Genomic DNA, 18125 nt, shown 5'->3' with positions numbered 1-18125 from the left:
TGTAAATGTTGTTTGAGAGAACATTCAACTACAAAACAGTAAATTTCTATGTTTTCTCTGCAGGGAGGGCCTTCCTTCTATCCTGGTGGATCTTATGGACAGGTAGGTGTTTTTTCTTGTTTGTAGAGAAAACAGACTTCTTTTATTTTCACACCTATTCTGTCCTTGAAAGATGGAAAACACTTTTTTGGGAGAATCAGATTAATCAGGTTTTTTTTTGATTTTCTGTGCAGGGAGGGTCTTCTGTTTATGATGGCAGCAGTGAATCCTATGGTCAGGTAAATACTCTTTTTTTACTCTTTGTGTAAATGTTGCTGAGGGCCAATACCCTGGGTGAAGTAAATATACAGCTATATCTGTATTTTGTCTCTCACTATATTCTAATGAAAGTGATCTTTTCTTTGAGGAATCAGTAAATTTGTATATACTTTTAACTAGTTAGCCTGAAAGTTTATAGGGAAGTACAAGGTAGGGTGCCTCCAACTTTTAAGGCTTATTCTCAACAATGCAGCTTTAAATTACCTGCAAGATGAAGACCTCTTCAAAAGTGTAATAAGAATTTGAGTTAAAAACATGTAACATTAGTATTTTACAGAGAAATAACTCTGAGTTGCTTAACAATTCTGATAACTGAGTAAATAATCATTTTTTTTAAGAAGATCCCCACAGTAAGTATATATATAAAAAAATAACCTTTTTACAATATGAAAATTATTTCTGTTTTCTGAACAGGGTGGATCTTCTGCTTATAGTGGTTCTGAGACTTATGGCCAGGTAAATGTTATTTTCTCCTACATCAAAAGCTTATGCTTGCTATGTTGGTAATTATGTGTACTGGGTTCTATGTTTCAGTTATTTTTATGCTATTTTTCAGGACAATGAAAATGCCATTTTAACTTTTGTCTCTCTTTACCTTTGTAAAAACTTGAAATGTTTCCATAATTTACAGAACATGAGGCACTATGTATGCATTTTAACTATGCCTTGTGATTACTCAATGCTTTAACTCCTTTATTGTTCATGTGTTAGTCCATTCAGAAGGAAAATATTTTATGCATTTACTTTACACACCTTACTTATGGAGAAGCTGTTGAAAGTTTAAATAATGCGATTTTTGAATATAAAGAATGATAACTTTGCAAATTAATTTAACGTAAAAATTTTTTGTAATAAAAATGCATGTTTGCAAGGAGGGTTTTTTCCAGCCTCTTCTGCTTAACAACAGGTAAAGTTACATATTTTGTCTTTTCTTGCATATTTCTTAGTTTAGGTAAAATTGGAGATTTTAAGCATTTAGTTAGTTTTATTCTTCTATTTTATACTCCCCACAATTAAGAACATGTAAGAGTCCTTTTTACTTGAAAATCTATGTTTTTTCGTTATTTTACAGGATTCAGCTTCCATGGGAGCCAGTGAAACTGAATATAGTGTAAGCATTTTTTCTCAACAATATCAATATCATAATTCATTACCTTTTAAATTATCTAGGTGCCTACACAGACCTCCACTTTATCTGATGTCACGTGATTGTGCTATACATGATAAGGACTTCACAAATTAAAATTGCAGTTACAACACTTCTGACTTCTAACAATCAAACATTTTTTGAATTGGTTGTTACAAGCAGCAATTACAAAGAAAGCTCTTCTTATTTCACAATTTCCATCAAAACTCAGTATTAGTACATGACTACTTCCCTCTTTCCATTAGCAATTCACACTACATTTCATTTTTTTCCCAATGCCAGACATAAAATATTCAAATTCCTTCATCTATATATGCATAGGAATGGTCTGGTTCCATGAAGTGTGGTGAAAAATGTCTGCTTTTCTTAAGAAGATGCTTTTTCTCCTGACTAAAATATATTTCCTTAAATTCTGCTGAAGCTGTTTATAAAATTTGACAATTCCAGTGTTTTCCAGGGTCCTTTTTAGTAGGAAATTGCTCTCCACAAGTAATTTTAAATTCAGCTGTGCACTTTGGCAACAAGTACACTGTGTCGATAACTTCAGTGCTGTCTCTATACCAAATCTTCTTATGGATATTCAAGAAAGCTAAAGTATGACACTACAGAGGGCCCAAAAACCCCTCTGAAAGAAACCAAGGTGTAACAACATATGTGTACCACATCTTGGTCTTAAAAACCAAGAAAGCTTTTAAAAAGCTGGTGTTTTCCCCTGAAACATTCTGAAGGAAAGAAAATAGAGATGGGACCTCATTCCTTTATTTCAGTATATCAGGATTCAGCTATCAAAATAAAGAAATGCCATTCTCCAGAAATGAGCAGAGAAAGAATTTGTAGACTTCTTATCCTACACTCTTTATCTTCAACCTTCCCACAAACAGTACCTTCCTTTGCTTCCCACCTTTGCTTAGAAAGGAATAGTAATATTTGCCATGGCAATAATAAGATTCTGATATTTTTTAGGATTCCTCCTCACCATCTGGTAGCCGCCAGAGTGAACGGGTAAGCAATCCTTCCTTTATGGTATTGCCAGATGCCAGCCCCAGTGCTTGGCAACAGCAGCACCTAATTAAATCTCCTGTGGAAACCCTGAGGCAGTTCCAGTGTGAGACAGAAAACCCTCAAGAACAGCGGGAATGAGGATATGGATAAAGAGTTAAAGTATTGCTAGAAACCTCAGCTGATGCTGAGGTGTGCTCTTGAATTTCAAACTCACATCACAAATGTGATAGCACCATTTACTTGTTCAGGACCTTGCTCTTTTTAAATCATTGCTTGACTGCAAAGAGCTTCAATACCATGATTTGTCTAGCACTTAGAATAAGTGCAACCCTTTGCTTTGTTGTGCTGTAAGACTTATTTATGAAGGCTTCCATTTTCCTATCATTTTTACATGGCACCTGCTGTGTTTATTCTAATGACACAGACTGAGAAATTATTTTGTTAGAGATAGAATTCTTTCAGCTGCTGTATCCTAGAGAATATCTACCACCAAAAGAGCAATTATCAATAGTCATGAAAGGGTGTGTGCTGTTTTATACAGAAAGACAGCAGATTTTTTTTGTTTTTCTTGAACGGTCCATGACAGAAAATTAAGGAATGTGGAGAAGGAAAGAGGAGTGTTTTTCTTCCACTCTGATCTTTCCAGTTTTTGGGGTTTGGTTTTTTCATTTAATTTCAATACATTTTTCCAGGATTTTTATTCCCCAGGAGGCAGCCAGTCAGGTGGACATGTAAGCATCTATTTTATTTATTATTTGAAGTTCCCTTCAAAAATGGCTGTACTATTTAAAAATTATCCCAGTGAGTAAATGACACCGAACTGTTTATTTCTTGGAATTTGTCATGACATCTGGTATCATGTCTTGTGAAATCTAATTGCAAACTGTTTGAATTTAAAAATTAAAAATTTAAAGTGTATAACAGTCTTGTTCTCCAGAAACCATTTCAAACAAAAAAATATTGGGTCTGCTTTTTTCAGGGGTCATCTTCTCAAAGTGGTAGCTACTCCAGTGGACAGGTAAATATTAAATCTTTGTATTTTTGACCTCAAGTATCTGCCACACAAAAGTTGGAGGCCTCATGCGGTATTACAGCAATTTTTAAACTGTGAACAAGGTTGATTCATTCTTCCTTACATATCTCCATGTAAAAGCCCAGATGCAAGTGGAGTAGTCAAACATATATTTAATGTATTAGCTGATGTTTTAACACCAGGAAAAATGAAAGTAATAAATATTTGGCATTAATTAATATATGTTAAACATGAAGTAACTGATTTTTATATTTTTCAGGACACAGCCTCATCTGGAAGCAGCCAGTATGGGGGGCAGGTGGGAAATTTTTCTTCTTTGTTGTTATTGTGATGGTTTTTCCCTCAGTGTATATATTTCAAGAAAATATTAGTAAATTGGCAATACCTAAGCTTCCAGACTACTTTGTGATTTATTTTATCCTCATTAAAATTACTACAGATAAAATTGCTTTCTCAGCTAAACAGATCTTCTCAAACTTAGTTAAAAGAGTAAAAGACAATATTTTGTATTTAAATTCACGTGTCAAAGAAAAATTTTTAAATGTGAATGTAACATTTACAGGGTTCACCTTCCTCAGGAGGCAGCCAGTCTGGTGGACAGGTATGAATTTCTTACTCCACAGTCTTCAGCTGGGCTCGTGTCAGGCACTCAAATTTACTTCTTTTATCTTTCCTTCACAAGAACTGTTTTCCTTCACCACTGTCCTTTGTGCCCAAAGCCTCAGCAGTGCATTGTTTCCTTTTGGAAACAATTTGGACATCCTGCAAGACAGAGTAGCCAGTAGTAACTGTTTGACATGTGTATTGTAGCTTCTTTACTTGCTTTGGTGCTAAACAAATTTCATGCATATTGAATGCGGAAAGTGAGACACTGAATGAACTCCTGGCCACCAACAGTTAGTTTTATCAGAGATTAAATAATCTGTTTTCTGTATCATCTGTAACATGAAAGAGTACTGCATGTACTCCTGGTGCTCTGGCCTGTTTAGGAAAAAAAAGTCTTTCTGTGGTGCTACTCAGAATTTTTTACTCATCCTTTTGATGGGTAATGTTTTTAAGGTAAAAATTGCAGGTAAGAAAATTTGAAGACAAAATAATTAGCATTTTGTTGCCCCATCAGAGTGCAGAAATTGTTGCATAAGATAAAATAGACTCAGTTCTAGAAATTGGGCAGTTAAAGTGTAGCTTTATGGTTTGCATGCCTGGGATGGTAGAATTAATTTGAGTTGTAACTAAAATCCATTTCAGTCCTGTGTTCTTGATATCTTAAATACTTTCTGCATTTCTACAGGGTGGATGTGATTGTTCTGGGGGAAGTTCTGTAAGTGCTACTTGTTCATTATACATTTTCTTTCACTAAACAATTTAACTGGAAAATTATGTGAAATCCGATTTATTTCCAACTTACTTATTTGAATGTACTCTTAATTTGAAATTCATTGTTCCTTTGGTGACTTAGATGGTTCTGATATGGTAGGAGCTATTTCTCATTATGCCAAGATTCAGTGTTACAGAATCATTGAACCATTTAGGTTGGAAAATGCCTCGAGTCCAACCATTAACTCAGCACTGCCAAGGTCACCACTAAACCCTACCCCTAAGTGCCACATGTACATGCCTTATAAACACCTCTGGTGGTGGTGATTCAGCCCCTTCCCCAGCAACCCCAGTGCTTGATAATCCTTTCAGCGAAGAAATTGTTTACTGAAATATAATCTAAGTCTCCCCTGGAGCAGCTTGAGGCAATTTCCTCTAGTTCTATTGCTTGTTACTTGAAAGAGAGGACCAGCCCCCACCTGGCTACAGCCTCCTTTTAGGGAGTTGTAGAGTGTGATAAGGTTCCCCAATCCTCTTTTTGTCCAGTCTAAACAACTCCAGCACCTTCAGCTGCTCCTCACAAACCTTGTGCTACAGACCCTTCCCCAGCCCCCTAGCCATTTTTGGACACAATCCCACACCTCAATATCCACCTTGTAGTGAGGGACCCAAAAGTGAACACAGGACTCAAGGTGGAAGCCTCATTAGTCCCCCCTTGGTATAGGGGGACAATCACTTCCCTAGTGCTGCTTGCTGGCCACATTATTTCTGATAAAAGACAGGAAACCCCAGAGTTGGCAGTGAGTTGCATTTCTGAGCAGTGATGTCCGTTGCCATACAGTATTTACAGAGATGTGTATCTCTTCTCAAAAAAAACCCAAAAAGATTGCATTAAATACCAGAATTAATTGACAAAAGATCTATCATTAAAGAAAGCTAAAATAATATCCAGTCAACAAAATTGCCAATCACAAAAATTTGTATAAAAAAATCAATGTTTACAAAATTTAAAACAAACAAAACAAAAAAACTGAGGGACTTCTCACTTGTGTTTTTAAGTCCATATAAAGTTACTTAAAGACTATGAAATAGGGTAATCCCCATTTTCCAAAGCAAATCATATGTGGTCAATCAACATGTAGCATGTAAAGGACACTCCTGCACCTTGGGTAATACTCTTATTTCCTAGGCAATGAATTATAGGCAGATACAATATGATACTTCATGATTTATGGTCTTCTGGAACAGAAAATAGTTTCTTTCTCTCTTGACAAATTGATAAAATTAAGTGAAATGTAAGTGTAACTAATTTCAGGCTGTGATAGTCTTCCTTTGGAATGCCATGGAATAAATATTCTAAGGTTTTGTTTCATTTATAGTTTATGATCAAAGACAAAAGCTAACTTTTCTTTTCTTTTTTTCCTTTATAGGGTGGATCCTCTACTTTAGTCAGAAGTGATTCCTCTGTAAATGTAAGCAATGTCCATCAGCTTTTAAGATTTTTTTAAAAAATCTTTGTTTGTTTTATTAATATAATGGCTAGAGAGAATAAAAAGAGTTAGTACCTAATAGAAGTCATACACTTGTGAAAATAATCTACTTTGGTTACAATTTAAAATACACACAGGCCATTCCTTTTAATTGTAACAAAAAAATGCACACAAGGCATTCATGCAGCACTCCCAGTTGCTCTTTCCATTTGAAATAGTTTTCATTCAAAGGGAAGTCTTACAGTGAAAAATATTGCCACAAACACAGGCAGATAACAGTATAAATATTTACTTTGGGAGTCAATTCCATTGGCATCCTTGGAATTATGTAAAAATATCCCCAAAGGACACGGATTTATGTGATAGTATACCTCTTAGATAAATTACTGCAAGAAAGTTCAGTATTAGTATTTATGTACTACTGTCTTTCAAGAAGTTTTGCTTTAAAAGAACAAAAGTTTTGTTTCTTTTAGAGTAAAATAATTGGTGGTTCTGTTTGCTTTTTTCCCCAGGACTCGTCTTCCTCTGGAGGCAGCCAGTACAACAGCCAAGTAAGCATTCATTCCAAAAGGAGAGCCAGTTCTGAAAATGATTGTCAATCCATTCACTCAAATTCAGTTTTTATATAGAAACTAGGTAAAAAGAGCAAAAGCTCAGTAGATTAAATTCATCATTGAGTTAGATATGGACTAAAAATTATAACAATGGGGTTTATAGGAAATACTGTCCTAGCTTTGGAAAAATTTGCAAAGTGAAGCTCACAAAAAAAATGTCTGAGAAAAGAATAAATCAAATTGCATGATTTTATATTTCTATTGGACCTAATTCCATTGTGAATAAAAACAAATCCAATCTCCCCTCTTTAAAGAGATCCCTTGTTGTATGAGGTTTCAGTAATTTTTCTTAGTTTGGTTTTCAGAGTCATGTTAGGTAGCCCATATTTTACCCCTAAGTCTGGCCCAGCATTCAGTTTTCCAAATAAAAAAAATGCCACTCTCCAGAAATGAGCAGAGGAAGAACTGGAAAAAGTACCACTTTAACCTTCCCAACATGTCACACAAACAAAGCACCATGTCTTTGTCTCCCACCCTTGCTAAGGATCTCAGATATTTTCCTAACTTACTTTGCTCAAATTCTAGTTATTAAAGCATTCCAAAGTCCTGCTCACCTGCCTTCACTCTTACCTTGCTCTCTTGCCCCTGTTGTCCTGGCAGAGCCATGTTTTGATTTAAGGAAATCCCACTCTTATCTGGTATTCTTTACAGGATTCATATTCCTCTGGAGCTAGCCAGTATGGAGGACATGTAAGCTTTTCCTTTCAATATTTTATATTATTTTTTATAAATAGTTGACTCATATTAAGGATCTCAGTTTAATATATCAAGAAAATTGACAGTGGTCTGTATTCTGTAGCAATATTGTGAACTCAAGGAAGACAAAAAAAACAGAGTTTATTCTGGGATAATTACACACAACACTCAAATAACAAAGTATAGATGTCTTTGCCACTTCTTTCCATTAATTAGTTAATTAGTTAGTTTATGTTAATTAATTAGATGTTCAGAAATAACTGATTATCATTTCTTTCCCAGGAGTCATCTTCTTATGGAGGCAGCCAGTATGGTGGACAAGTAAGCATTAATAGTCCCCATTTTTGTAGTTTATTTACTGTCCACCTAACTGACTGTATCTTAGCTTTAATTTAAAATATTTTCAGTAAATCTTTTCTGAAGTATTCTGATGCTACTGTAATAAAAAAAAAAAAAAAAAAGTTCAAATGAAGATCATTATCTAAGACTAAGATAAAACAGAATGTGAAATACATGGTTGACTCAAATGAGTCCTGAAATTTGCAGGTCTAGATATCATGTCTCTCTCTGAAGTAAACCGGTACTTTACAAAGCTAACAAGAATTTTTAAATCCTCACAAAATGATTCTATGAGTCTATGAAATAAGTGTAAAAAGGTTTCAGTCTCCATTTTTTGTTTATTTGCAGGGTTCAGGAGGCAGCCAATATGGTGGACAGGTGAATATTCTTCCCTTGTAGTGTTTACTATTTTATCAGAGAGATTTGGTAGTTCTCTCTGTTAAAAAAAAGTTAAAAGAACATTTTAAGGAGGCTGGGGTTTGGTTTGGGGGTTTCTGTCCATTTTTTATCTAATTTGTTGCTAAGTATATAATGGTTATAAATGTATGTGATACCAAGCTACAGAAGAGTTCTTAAGATGGAATTTCTGATGCATCATGGCAAATGCAGATGAGCCTCACCCCTTTTGGCACAGTCTTGTTCAGTCCACCCGGAGTTCTGCAGTGAAGGAAACTGGGCACTCCATATGGAGCATGGTTTAAGGGAATACTATGACATAGACATAAAGATAATTTAACTCTTTTTTGTTCAGGGTTCACCTTCTTCAGGAGGCAGCCAGTATGGAGGACAGGTGAGAATCTATTCCTGTGTAGCTCTTATTCTAACACACAGTTTCTACATCAAAACTTGTTATTTTTATATTGACTGAAAAAATGTTTTGTGAAAACTCTGTTTATCTGATAACAGATAGGTATCTAAAGACATATGATCTGAAGCAATACAAAAACTATGGCTTCTGTTGTATTAAATGCAGTTCTGGCTTTGTTCTACTCTTCAACCTGCCCTGCTGCTGTCAAGGTTCCTTAGCTCTAGCAATTAGGAGCGGCTGGAAGCAGATTCATCCGTCCTCTAGCTCATTTCCTTCAGCAAAATGCAATATCAGAAGTGATATCTGAAAAGCAGCATGGTTTAAATAGGAAGAGGGGAGAAGATGAGGAGTTACTAAGATTCTTCATGCCCCTGTGAAATGAAAGATGACAAAATTCCTAGTGCTGCCTGGAGGTATAGCCTCTAATATGGAGTGACACATAAAGCAATAGGCTGGTTGTTTATTTTTGTTGTGCAAAAGAGGAAAAAGATAGAGATTCTTTAAAAAGCACTTAAAGAAGCTTTTTGATTTGAGAAATAATTGGCACCTTTGCTACAGGGTCCATCTTTGCCAGGCAGCAGCCATTATGGAGGACAGGTGAGAACTGTTTTTCTGTTTATGGGTTGTTTTTTTCCATTGTTCACCTTTTTTTCGTTTTTGGTGAAAATCAGACCATTTTTTAAAGTGTCTTACAACTAAACAGTGTTTAGGCAGAATAGACAAATATCTGACTTTCTGCTGTGCCAACCCACTCACATAAGCAAAGCATAGGATGCTGTTGTGAGCATACAGTCCAGTATGCTGCTGGTGTGAGCACGACTCACACCTGCCTGAAGCTGACTTTGATTCAAACTTCATTATTCTGTTTAAACAGCAGCTGCTTTAAAGGCCAGTGGATTTCAGTATGGTTATAAAGTAAATGTTCATGTCCCTGTGGCACTTAAATCCATGGAAAACAAATAAAAGTGTGTTTTTCTGTGGCAGTCGTAAGTTGAAGAATGTGCAACAAATATAAATACTTTTTCATTTCTTTAGGGTATAGCTTCTTCAGGAAGCAGCCAGTATAGTGGACAGGTAAAACTTCTTTTTTCATGGTATTTGCAGTTTGGGTACACAATTCATCAGGAAAACAGACTGTTATTTTTTGCAAAAAAAATATTCTTTATTCTAAGATAAAATAGCTTTAAGCCAAACTGAAGGAGGATTGCTAAGTATGATTCTGTCTGGTATTTCAGAGCAAATGATGCAGGGGCCTGTGACACTTCATGGAAATGTTTCTTCAACATACCATGGTTTAAAAGGAAAATTTTTTGTGTTATGTTTAAATGGAAGCAATTTGAAGGCCACAGAGAACAAGTGAGAATGTTACTCAGTAATACAGAAGTAATTAAGTTTCTCATTTCTTCCAGGGCTTTTCTTCAGGAGTCAGAGAGTCTGGTGGACAGGTATGCTTTTCTTTCTCTGCACTGCTCAGTTCTGCTAGTGTCATATACTCACAGATTGCTTTGTGTAACTTTCCTTCACAAGAACTGTTTCCCTTCACACATTTCATCCAGATTGAAAGTGGAGATACTGAATAGTGAACCTCTGGCCACCTCTTACTAAGTGTTATCAAAGTAAAAGTTACCTAATAGGCCTCCAGTGGAAGTCTGTATGTATCTATAGGATCATAGAGTTCCTTAAATTGGAAGGATCCTCAAGTCCAACTCCTGGCCCTGTGCAGGACACCCTATGGATGACACCATGTGACTGAGAGCATTGACCAAATGCTTCTTGAATTCTGACAGGCTTGAAGCTCTGGTCTCCTCAAGGGAAATACATGAGATCTGTATTACTATTTAAAATTTTTTACTTATCCTTTTGTGAGTACTGTAAATACTTTTGTGAGTTACTGTAAATATTAAATGAGAAGTTAAAAGATTCTATTTAAAAATTTGATCAGTAAGTGCACAGCTAACCTAAAAGGGCAGGGGAGAGACAAAGAAACTACCTTTTTAAATGGAGCTTGATAAATTGATGAGCAATGTTTTATAGTCCATTTTCTTAGAGTAGCAGAATGTGAGTTTGATTTACTAATTCAGAGGCCTATTCCAATCACAGACCCAGGAAAGTAAGTTTGGTTGTGTTTTGTACAGGGTGGGTGTGTGTGCCCCGGTGGAGGTTCAGTAAGTATTTTTTGTCTTTATGTATTTTTCATAGTATGTACACATACTGGAAAATTCCCAAGGAGTGACATTTCTTGAAATGATTTTGTCAGTAAAGTTCTATGTATGATAAAAGCTTTTTCCACATTATGCCAAAGTGAGCAATTTTGAACTTGCTAAAGGCAGAAATATTAAGTGACTTGCAACCATAGTATAGCATTCAAAACTAGCTACTCAGTTTGTAAAAGAGAGGTCAGGGACTTTTCTAAGAATCTGTTTCCCAAATATCTCATAGTGTACCTGTTGGGTTTTGAACTTTGCTCTTATGATAGTTATTAACTATCATAATATATAACTATTAGTATGATTGAACAAATGAAACTTAGATTAAAATCTTGGCTCAAGATTCTTTCAGAATGGAGCAGAGAAACAGATTTGGCAAAGTTAAAGCTATTTCCATTTTTCTATCTAATTAGTATATTTCCTATTTCTTTGCAAATTCCTGAAAAAAAATGAAAAAACCCTAACATACAAAATGCCCCCCCCCCCCCCCCGCCCATTTTGCTGAGATTAAGTTAATTTACTCCTGAAGGAGGGTTCAGTTATCTGGTTTTTTTCACAGTCAAAACTGCTTGGATCACTACTCCTCTTTATTGGTCTGCGTAATCAAGCAAAATGACATGCCCAAGTATATAACCCATGTCATATATGCCAATTCTGAGAATCAAAAGTGTTGAAAACAACATATAAATTAGAATTTATATAAATAGAATAACAATAATAATAATAATAAACATTATACATATCTATTACTTGACATATAAATCAAGATGAATCAGAATAAAAGTAAGCGGTATAAATGACTTGATCATTGCAATAGGTCAGTGTGTTCTCTTGGTTTTCCTTTCTGTGACTCTGCAGTTAATACAGAGTAAACATTGGTGTTTCTGTTGAATGCAGGGCTCTTTCTCAGGAAGCAACTACCATGGTGGACAGGTAGGCAGTTTGTCTCTGACATTTACACAGATTGGTTCCTCAGGAATAAACATGCCTCAGTTGCCAGAAGCCATTAAATATTGAGTTCAGTTTAGTCACAGAGATAGGTAAAATAATTCCAGAGAGTGCACAGGGCTTTTATTCAATCACTCTTGACATTTCAGTTATACCCTTCTATAGACAAGAGCCAAGATTTTACTTTGTAGTTATAGAAGCTTTCTTACCTTAAGAAATTACTGAAGAATCGTTCACTGGGTTCATCTCACTGCATAAACCACCCATATGATGTGTGGATAATTAATCATTTGCCACTGCATTAGTAAATGTATAAAGTTCTTCCAGTTAATAATGCAGTTATGTGTATTGTCTATATTAGGTTCAGGAATTTTTTGCCATTTAAAATTTTTGATGCTATTAAAACAATTATTCATAAAATTTTTGCATTCTTTTTACAGGGTTCATATCCTGGAAGCAATCAGTATGGTGGACAGGCAAGCATATTTTCTTTGTTTTCAAGATCTTCTTTCTACTTGCAATTTATTAAACAAGAAATATCATGCAGTACATATACTGACAGCTTTTTGGGGTCATTTTACTCCTAATAAATATTTGAAAACAGGACTGTCAGTAGCTAGAGTCTACTTGAAATGGAGTAGCATGAACAAATTTCCAAATAAAGAAATTCTGTAGATAATTCAAGTTGTTTTATGTCAGAATGCCTCTTATCTCAAATTATTATTTTAAATTTTAATTTATATGAATTTTTGTATTTACATTAAATACTTGGAAAATTTGGTACAGAATAAACCAATAGATACTGCTTTAAAAAAATACAAATTCTGGTCTCTTACACACAATAACACTACTTTCCTCTTCAACTCAAGACCCTTCCTGTCAAGTGTGTACCTTATGCAGACTGTTTGCCACTGATTCAGAAATGTTACAATTGCAAACAGCTGACAGATTAAATGGATGACTAACTTATACGATGGAGCTTCTTTTTTATTAGTATTACTGTGTTTGCAATGTCTCACTCTACCCTACTAAAAAAATAATTTCTTTTTACTCCACTGGTGAGCATTGGAGTTCATTATCACTCTATTAAAAAGATAATCTCATGTAGAATGGAAAGGATTCTCAACAGCTGCAAATCAATTTTTTTTTCCCCAAACTACCTATTTGGTAATATTAGCAATGTTTTTACAATAATACACATGATGCTCTCCGGACATGTTTGACATAGTAGAAAATCACAAATAAAGTAGATTGGTTTTTTTCTTCTCTTGAATAAAGCCATATGTAAGACACTTTTGATCCATTTCTTTATGTAACAGAACAACCTCAGCAGGTGTTTTGTGACTGTTTTTCCAATTTACTACTTTCAGCTGTTGAAGAACTTAGAGGCATTGAAGTCAGAAGTCTTTCACTGCATCTTTTTAGATTAATATACTTTCCAGATTATGACTGAGATCTGTCAAAAGTTCTGTGATGTTTCATTCTGCACAGAAAAACAAAAAGTAACTGATGTTAATTTTCTGTGTTTGTTTTGTTTTGTTTTGTTTTGTTTTGTTTTTTTAATAGGGATCTTATCCCTCAGGAAGCAGGCAATATGGTGGGCAGGTGAGTATTCTCTTTCCATCCCAGCACTTCTAACTCCTTCCTAACATACTTTCTAGATCAGGTCAGCTATTTGATGCTGATAGATATATTAATTTGGCAATTTTATTAAGTTTAAACAGTGGAGGTAATATGAATTGAAGTTGTTTCAGTAAGGTGAATAAAAGACTTGGTTACAATGAGTTACTGCTCTGTGTAAAATATTCCTTTGAACATAGTACAGATGCCAGGCTATATTTCATGACACTGCTTGCTTGATTCAAATTGCAACTGTTGTGGTATGGAGTACAGAGTGTAAATTTTAGGTACCCCATTTACCTTATTTGTTCAAAGAACATTCAAATAAGTTTGTCCTAAATACTGCAGAAATTGTCTCAAGACAGTAATAGAAGAGTTTTCATTCAATTAATACAAATTTGACTTCTTACAGGGCTCATATCCTTCTGGAGGCAAGCAATATGGTAAACCAGTAAGTACAAAACATTCAAATTTACATTTCTCTTTTCTTACACACCTGTTGAAAAAAACACTATATCAAGTTAGTTATGGACTAGACATAGTAATTCTGAGAATTACCTTAATATGCAAAGAGTGTCACAGGATTTACTTATCTGGGATACTCTCAACAAATGCAAACACAATATTTATTTTCTCACAGTTTTGAAACAGCATTTTACTATGCAGCTGAACTTGTAGTAATCACAGAAGGACACCATTAGATTTTTTTGTATGTGTGTATGTAAGAAACTTTTGAACAGCTATTTCTGTTTAAATTCATAGTAATCATGCACTTTGTGCTCAGAGCTCACTTTTTCATTGATTTTGTATGCATTTCTCTTAAGTATTTCTGTCTTGCTCAGAAGAAAGCACTTTTTCTTTTCAAAGGCAATAATAGTTGCCATTGAACTATGCATATATTCAACTTCTACCATTTCAGACTACTCTTTTTACTATGTAATTTGGACCTTGCTCCTGCCATTCAATAGCAGGATACAATAGTTGATACAAATGTTTTAGCTTATCTCTTACAGAAAAGATGTACTTGTTATTAAACAGTGGCTATAAATGTTACATTTTCTAATACATGAATCCTAAAGGCAAGACATTTTCTGTACCTATTCGATGGCATTTCTTAAATATTTAATGTTTGTAACATTATCAAACCCCAGATTAGGCTGATAAACTAAAATCCTGTTGGCAATGCCATTCAAATAAGCAGAACCACTTCACCAGAAAACTGATTAAGATGCTTTCAGAACATCTAATTTTTCCGTACCCACTTTTATTTTCAACTACCTTTCTTATTAGCTTTCTTTAAGCAGGGGCTGTAAAGGCATCTTATAATTTACCTTTTTTTGTTGGAGGTGTCTCTTTTTTCCCCCAAAATAACCATAGACTAATACCAGGAGAATGATTGTTTAAGTGGACCTTATTACTTTTCCCATTCCATATATTAAGCACAACTATAAAACTGTTTCTTCTTGAGACTTTTGTATTAAATTGTCCAATACAACATTTGAAAGAACGCTCAGAAAGATGTTAAATATTTGAATTTCAGATAAGTTTTTCCTTGGGATTTTTGGATGACTGGATACAAAACAGTGTTCATTCTTCTGTGGTCTTTAATTCCAGATAGCAAAAATATTTAAGCACAAATAGACTTAGAGTCAAAAACAGGTATCTTTTTTCAGGGTTCCTCTTCTTCGGGAGGCAGTCAACAAGGAAAGCCAGTAAGGATATTCTTCTTTCAGTATTCCACAACCAAATTAGAAATGGGGATATTGGGTTTTAAGACAGGTAACAACAATAAAGGTGACATTTCAAATTATGTTGAAATGGTAAATGTATGAGAAAAAATACCAATAAAAATTGGAGTATTTTGTTCAAACCTGCATCTTAGAATGAGGCAGCATTTATTCCTCCCATAGCAAAGTTTTGACCTACTCTGTTTCTTACTCATAGGAACATGCTTGGGTCATTCTAGTAGGAATGATGTATTTAAATATCAGGGTAATTGTTTCAGTTACCAACTCTGTAGCTCAGACAAGACATGTTGCTTTGACCCATTCCTCTGAAACTCTTCATGTAATGAAAAGAACATAGCTGTGCTTATTTGAGACCATTCAATTAAAAAAGAGGGGGAAAGTGCAGTGAAAATGGTAAAATCAAGATCAGACTGGCTAATACCCAGGGCATTTTCAGAACTGTTGTGTGCTCTTTGGATGATGTTCACTGCAGCCCTGTATGACAAAATTAAATGGTTCATATTACTTCACAGGGTGGCTCTAGCTCAGGAAGCACTTACTCTGGGAAACCGGTAAGAATATTTTCATCACAGCACTTTAATCTTCTTTTCTTAGTAAACAAAGAACCTGGGTGGTGGGCAGAGAAATTTTGGGATGATTTGGTCTGAAGAAAACATTCTGTATTAATATTAGTTCAACCTTCCTCTTGAACAATTTAAAACCATGCTGTGGGTTAAGCTATTAAAATCTCATTGATCACAGGAAAAACTGTGTTCAAAACCATTGGCTAGAAACACCCCTATAAATTTATTTGTTTGTTTGTTTGTTTTCAGCACTCACCTTACTCAGGCGGCAGTCAAGTGGTAAGAACTTTTCCTCTTTGTAGTTTCTACTGGTTTCTTCCTTTTAAATGTCACAGAAAACTGAAATCTGTCAAATTTCCTGCATCTGAATAAATGTTTGAGAACACATGTGCAACATAATAAATGAAATAGTCTTAACAAAAATTAAGTGGGACCACACAGGTGCTTTATACTTTTGACCGTGACCATCACTGAAAAACATGTGTTGATACAAATGTGGAACATGATCTTTTGACATCAGAAATGTCTACATAATAGATGGGGCTAATATAAAAAGATTTCTGTGAAAATTTCTTCTCTTTTATAACAGCAATGAAGAGAATTATTTAGAAATGGGTTTATCAAATTTCTCTCTTATTTTTTTATAGAGTTCTGCTGGGAAACACTCCACTCCTCAACTCCTGATGTTATTCAGCATTTTGAGTGCCTTTGCTCTCTCTGCTGCTGTATCAAAATGGTCTATATGAACTTCTGAAGTGTTACTTGATATCCCAAACACGGATTATATTCCATATTATTAGATTACTTAATGTAAAGAAAAAAATACCATTAAGTCAAATTGGCAGATGCTACTTGGCTGTTATGTTGCATGTCTAGCTGGTATGTCATGCCCCTCATTAGTTTACCTCTGGTTTTAGTCATTAGTAGATACCATTAGTTGTGTCAGTGTTTTAGGCATCATTTTAAGAGAGCACATTTTACCCTACCTATATGATTTATTTTTATTTCCAATAGTGAATGCAATGAACACCTACCTGAAATGATTGGTGTGACAAATGAAAACTTAGAAAATATTTGGTTATTAACCAAAAGTAGACAAGGTGAAATAAATTGTTGTATATGCAAACTGAACATTGTGCCTGTTAATCGTCGCATAAGACAAGGCTAATGTAAACTTCTGATAAGCAGTTCTCCATGGGACAGAAGAAAAGATGCTGAAGTAGTACCAGAGTATTAGTTTTAGTCTTTTGTAATCTAATGTAAATTCAATATGGAGATTGCAAAGCAAAAAAAAAACCAAAAAGCACCAAAACCCAAAAACTCCACAGGACTGAATTTTTTTGGGTTAATTAAAGTTTATTAATTAGAAAAATTAAACAGCTCAGAGCAAAGACATTATGAACTCCATCCAAACCAACTTCAAATACATAGAATTCTGTAGAGAAGCATATGAGGCAAATGTACCCCAGATTAGGCTGATAAACTAAATCTGCTGAAAAAGAAAGTGGTTTTCCTTGGAAGGAGTAGAAAATTAATTAAATTAATAGAACGAATACCATCTTGGCTCCTTTTTCCAAGTATTTAATCTAACCTGCGATACCTTGTATATCTGAAAGGTTAATTTCATGAGTGATGTGTACATCTGCAAGCAGGTACATCACTGTGCTCGCTGAAGTACCAGAGCCCATTTTTGATTCAGGAGCAGTTCCACACCTTGGAGCAAACCCTTTTGGAGCTCTCAGAGCCACCTTCTGTTTAGTGTTAACAAAGCGCATTCACCTAAAGCATACTTCTAATGAATGTGTTAGTGAACATGTGCCTGCTATTTAAATTACCATTATTAGTGGCGTGCTTCTCTGTCACGGTTTACAACTGTAATTGGTGGGAGAGGTTTCCATGCAAGTTTTCCTACCAACTTCCGTGGGGCCAGGATTTCACCCGGTTTTGATGTGCAGCACTACCCTTTGCCACCCATCGGTAAATCAACCTGTAACTGAAGCACAAAGTTATGCCTTTATACAATCTTCAAAATTTGTTTTGACAATTTGTTTCTTCGGACAGCACAGTAACGTTCTGTTTGAGAGGTCCGTACCTTAATTTGAACCAGCCCTGCCATTCTCTAATAAATTTGTGATGGGTTTCACACAAACGCTTGTGTCAGTGGCTGCCGAAGTTTCCCGTTCGTGGTTTGGGGGGAACACGGCCCGTGCCGCTGCCCGTGCCGCACGGACTGCAGGCTCCGGGAGCCGCCCGTGCCCCGCTCCGCTGCCCCTCA

The 18125-nt window shown here is 35.2% G+C and overlaps 1 protein-coding gene and 1 long non-coding RNA gene across 2 annotated transcripts in view; one reads left to right on the top strand and one right to left on the bottom strand.

The window, feature by feature from the left end:
- LOC117244789 (loricrin-like) overlaps window positions 1-12801 on the top strand; it is a 31128-nt gene extending 18327 nt beyond the window's left edge. Inside the window, exons 21-42 of the mRNA XM_033516454.1 lie at window positions 64-102; window positions 234-278; window positions 733-774; window positions 1391-1429; window positions 2429-2467; window positions 3160-3198; window positions 3447-3485; window positions 3760-3798; window positions 4063-4101; window positions 4792-4821; window positions 6248-6289; window positions 6820-6858; window positions 7573-7611; window positions 7900-7938; window positions 8305-8334; window positions 8708-8746; window positions 9323-9361; window positions 9800-9838; window positions 10174-10209; window positions 10900-10929; window positions 11869-11904; window positions 12360-12801. Coding sequence (XP_033372345.1) covers window positions 64-102; window positions 234-278; window positions 733-774; window positions 1391-1429; window positions 2429-2467; window positions 3160-3198; window positions 3447-3485; window positions 3760-3798; window positions 4063-4101; window positions 4792-4821; window positions 6248-6289; window positions 6820-6858; window positions 7573-7611; window positions 7900-7938; window positions 8305-8334; window positions 8708-8746; window positions 9323-9361; window positions 9800-9838; window positions 10174-10209; window positions 10900-10929; window positions 11869-11904; window positions 12360-12506 — 945 coding nt within the window. The 3' untranslated portion in view covers window positions 12507-12801. The remainder of the gene's footprint in view (window positions 1-63; window positions 103-233; window positions 279-732; window positions 775-1390; window positions 1430-2428; window positions 2468-3159; window positions 3199-3446; window positions 3486-3759; window positions 3799-4062; window positions 4102-4791; window positions 4822-6247; window positions 6290-6819; window positions 6859-7572; window positions 7612-7899; window positions 7939-8304; window positions 8335-8707; window positions 8747-9322; window positions 9362-9799; window positions 9839-10173; window positions 10210-10899; window positions 10930-11868; window positions 11905-12359) is intronic.
- Window positions 12802-17185: 4384 nt separating this feature from the next.
- LOC117244767 lies at window positions 17186-18029 on the bottom strand. Its single transcript, XR_004498472.1, has 2 exons — window positions 17943-18029; window positions 17186-17843 (listed from the first exon to the last, which is right to left on the bottom strand). It is a non-coding gene; the product is annotated as an uncharacterized LOC117244767 (long non-coding RNA).
- Window positions 18030-18125: the final 96 nt, after the last annotated feature.

Source organism: Parus major, chromosome 8, assembly GCF_001522545.3.
Source record: "Parus major isolate Abel chromosome 8, Parus_major1.1, whole genome shotgun sequence".
In the NCBI taxonomy this organism is placed as follows: domain Eukaryota; kingdom Metazoa; phylum Chordata; class Aves; order Passeriformes; family Paridae; genus Parus; species Parus major.
The sequence above is the reverse complement of the archived record's forward strand: the minus strand, read 5'-3'. Positions and strand labels throughout refer to the sequence as shown.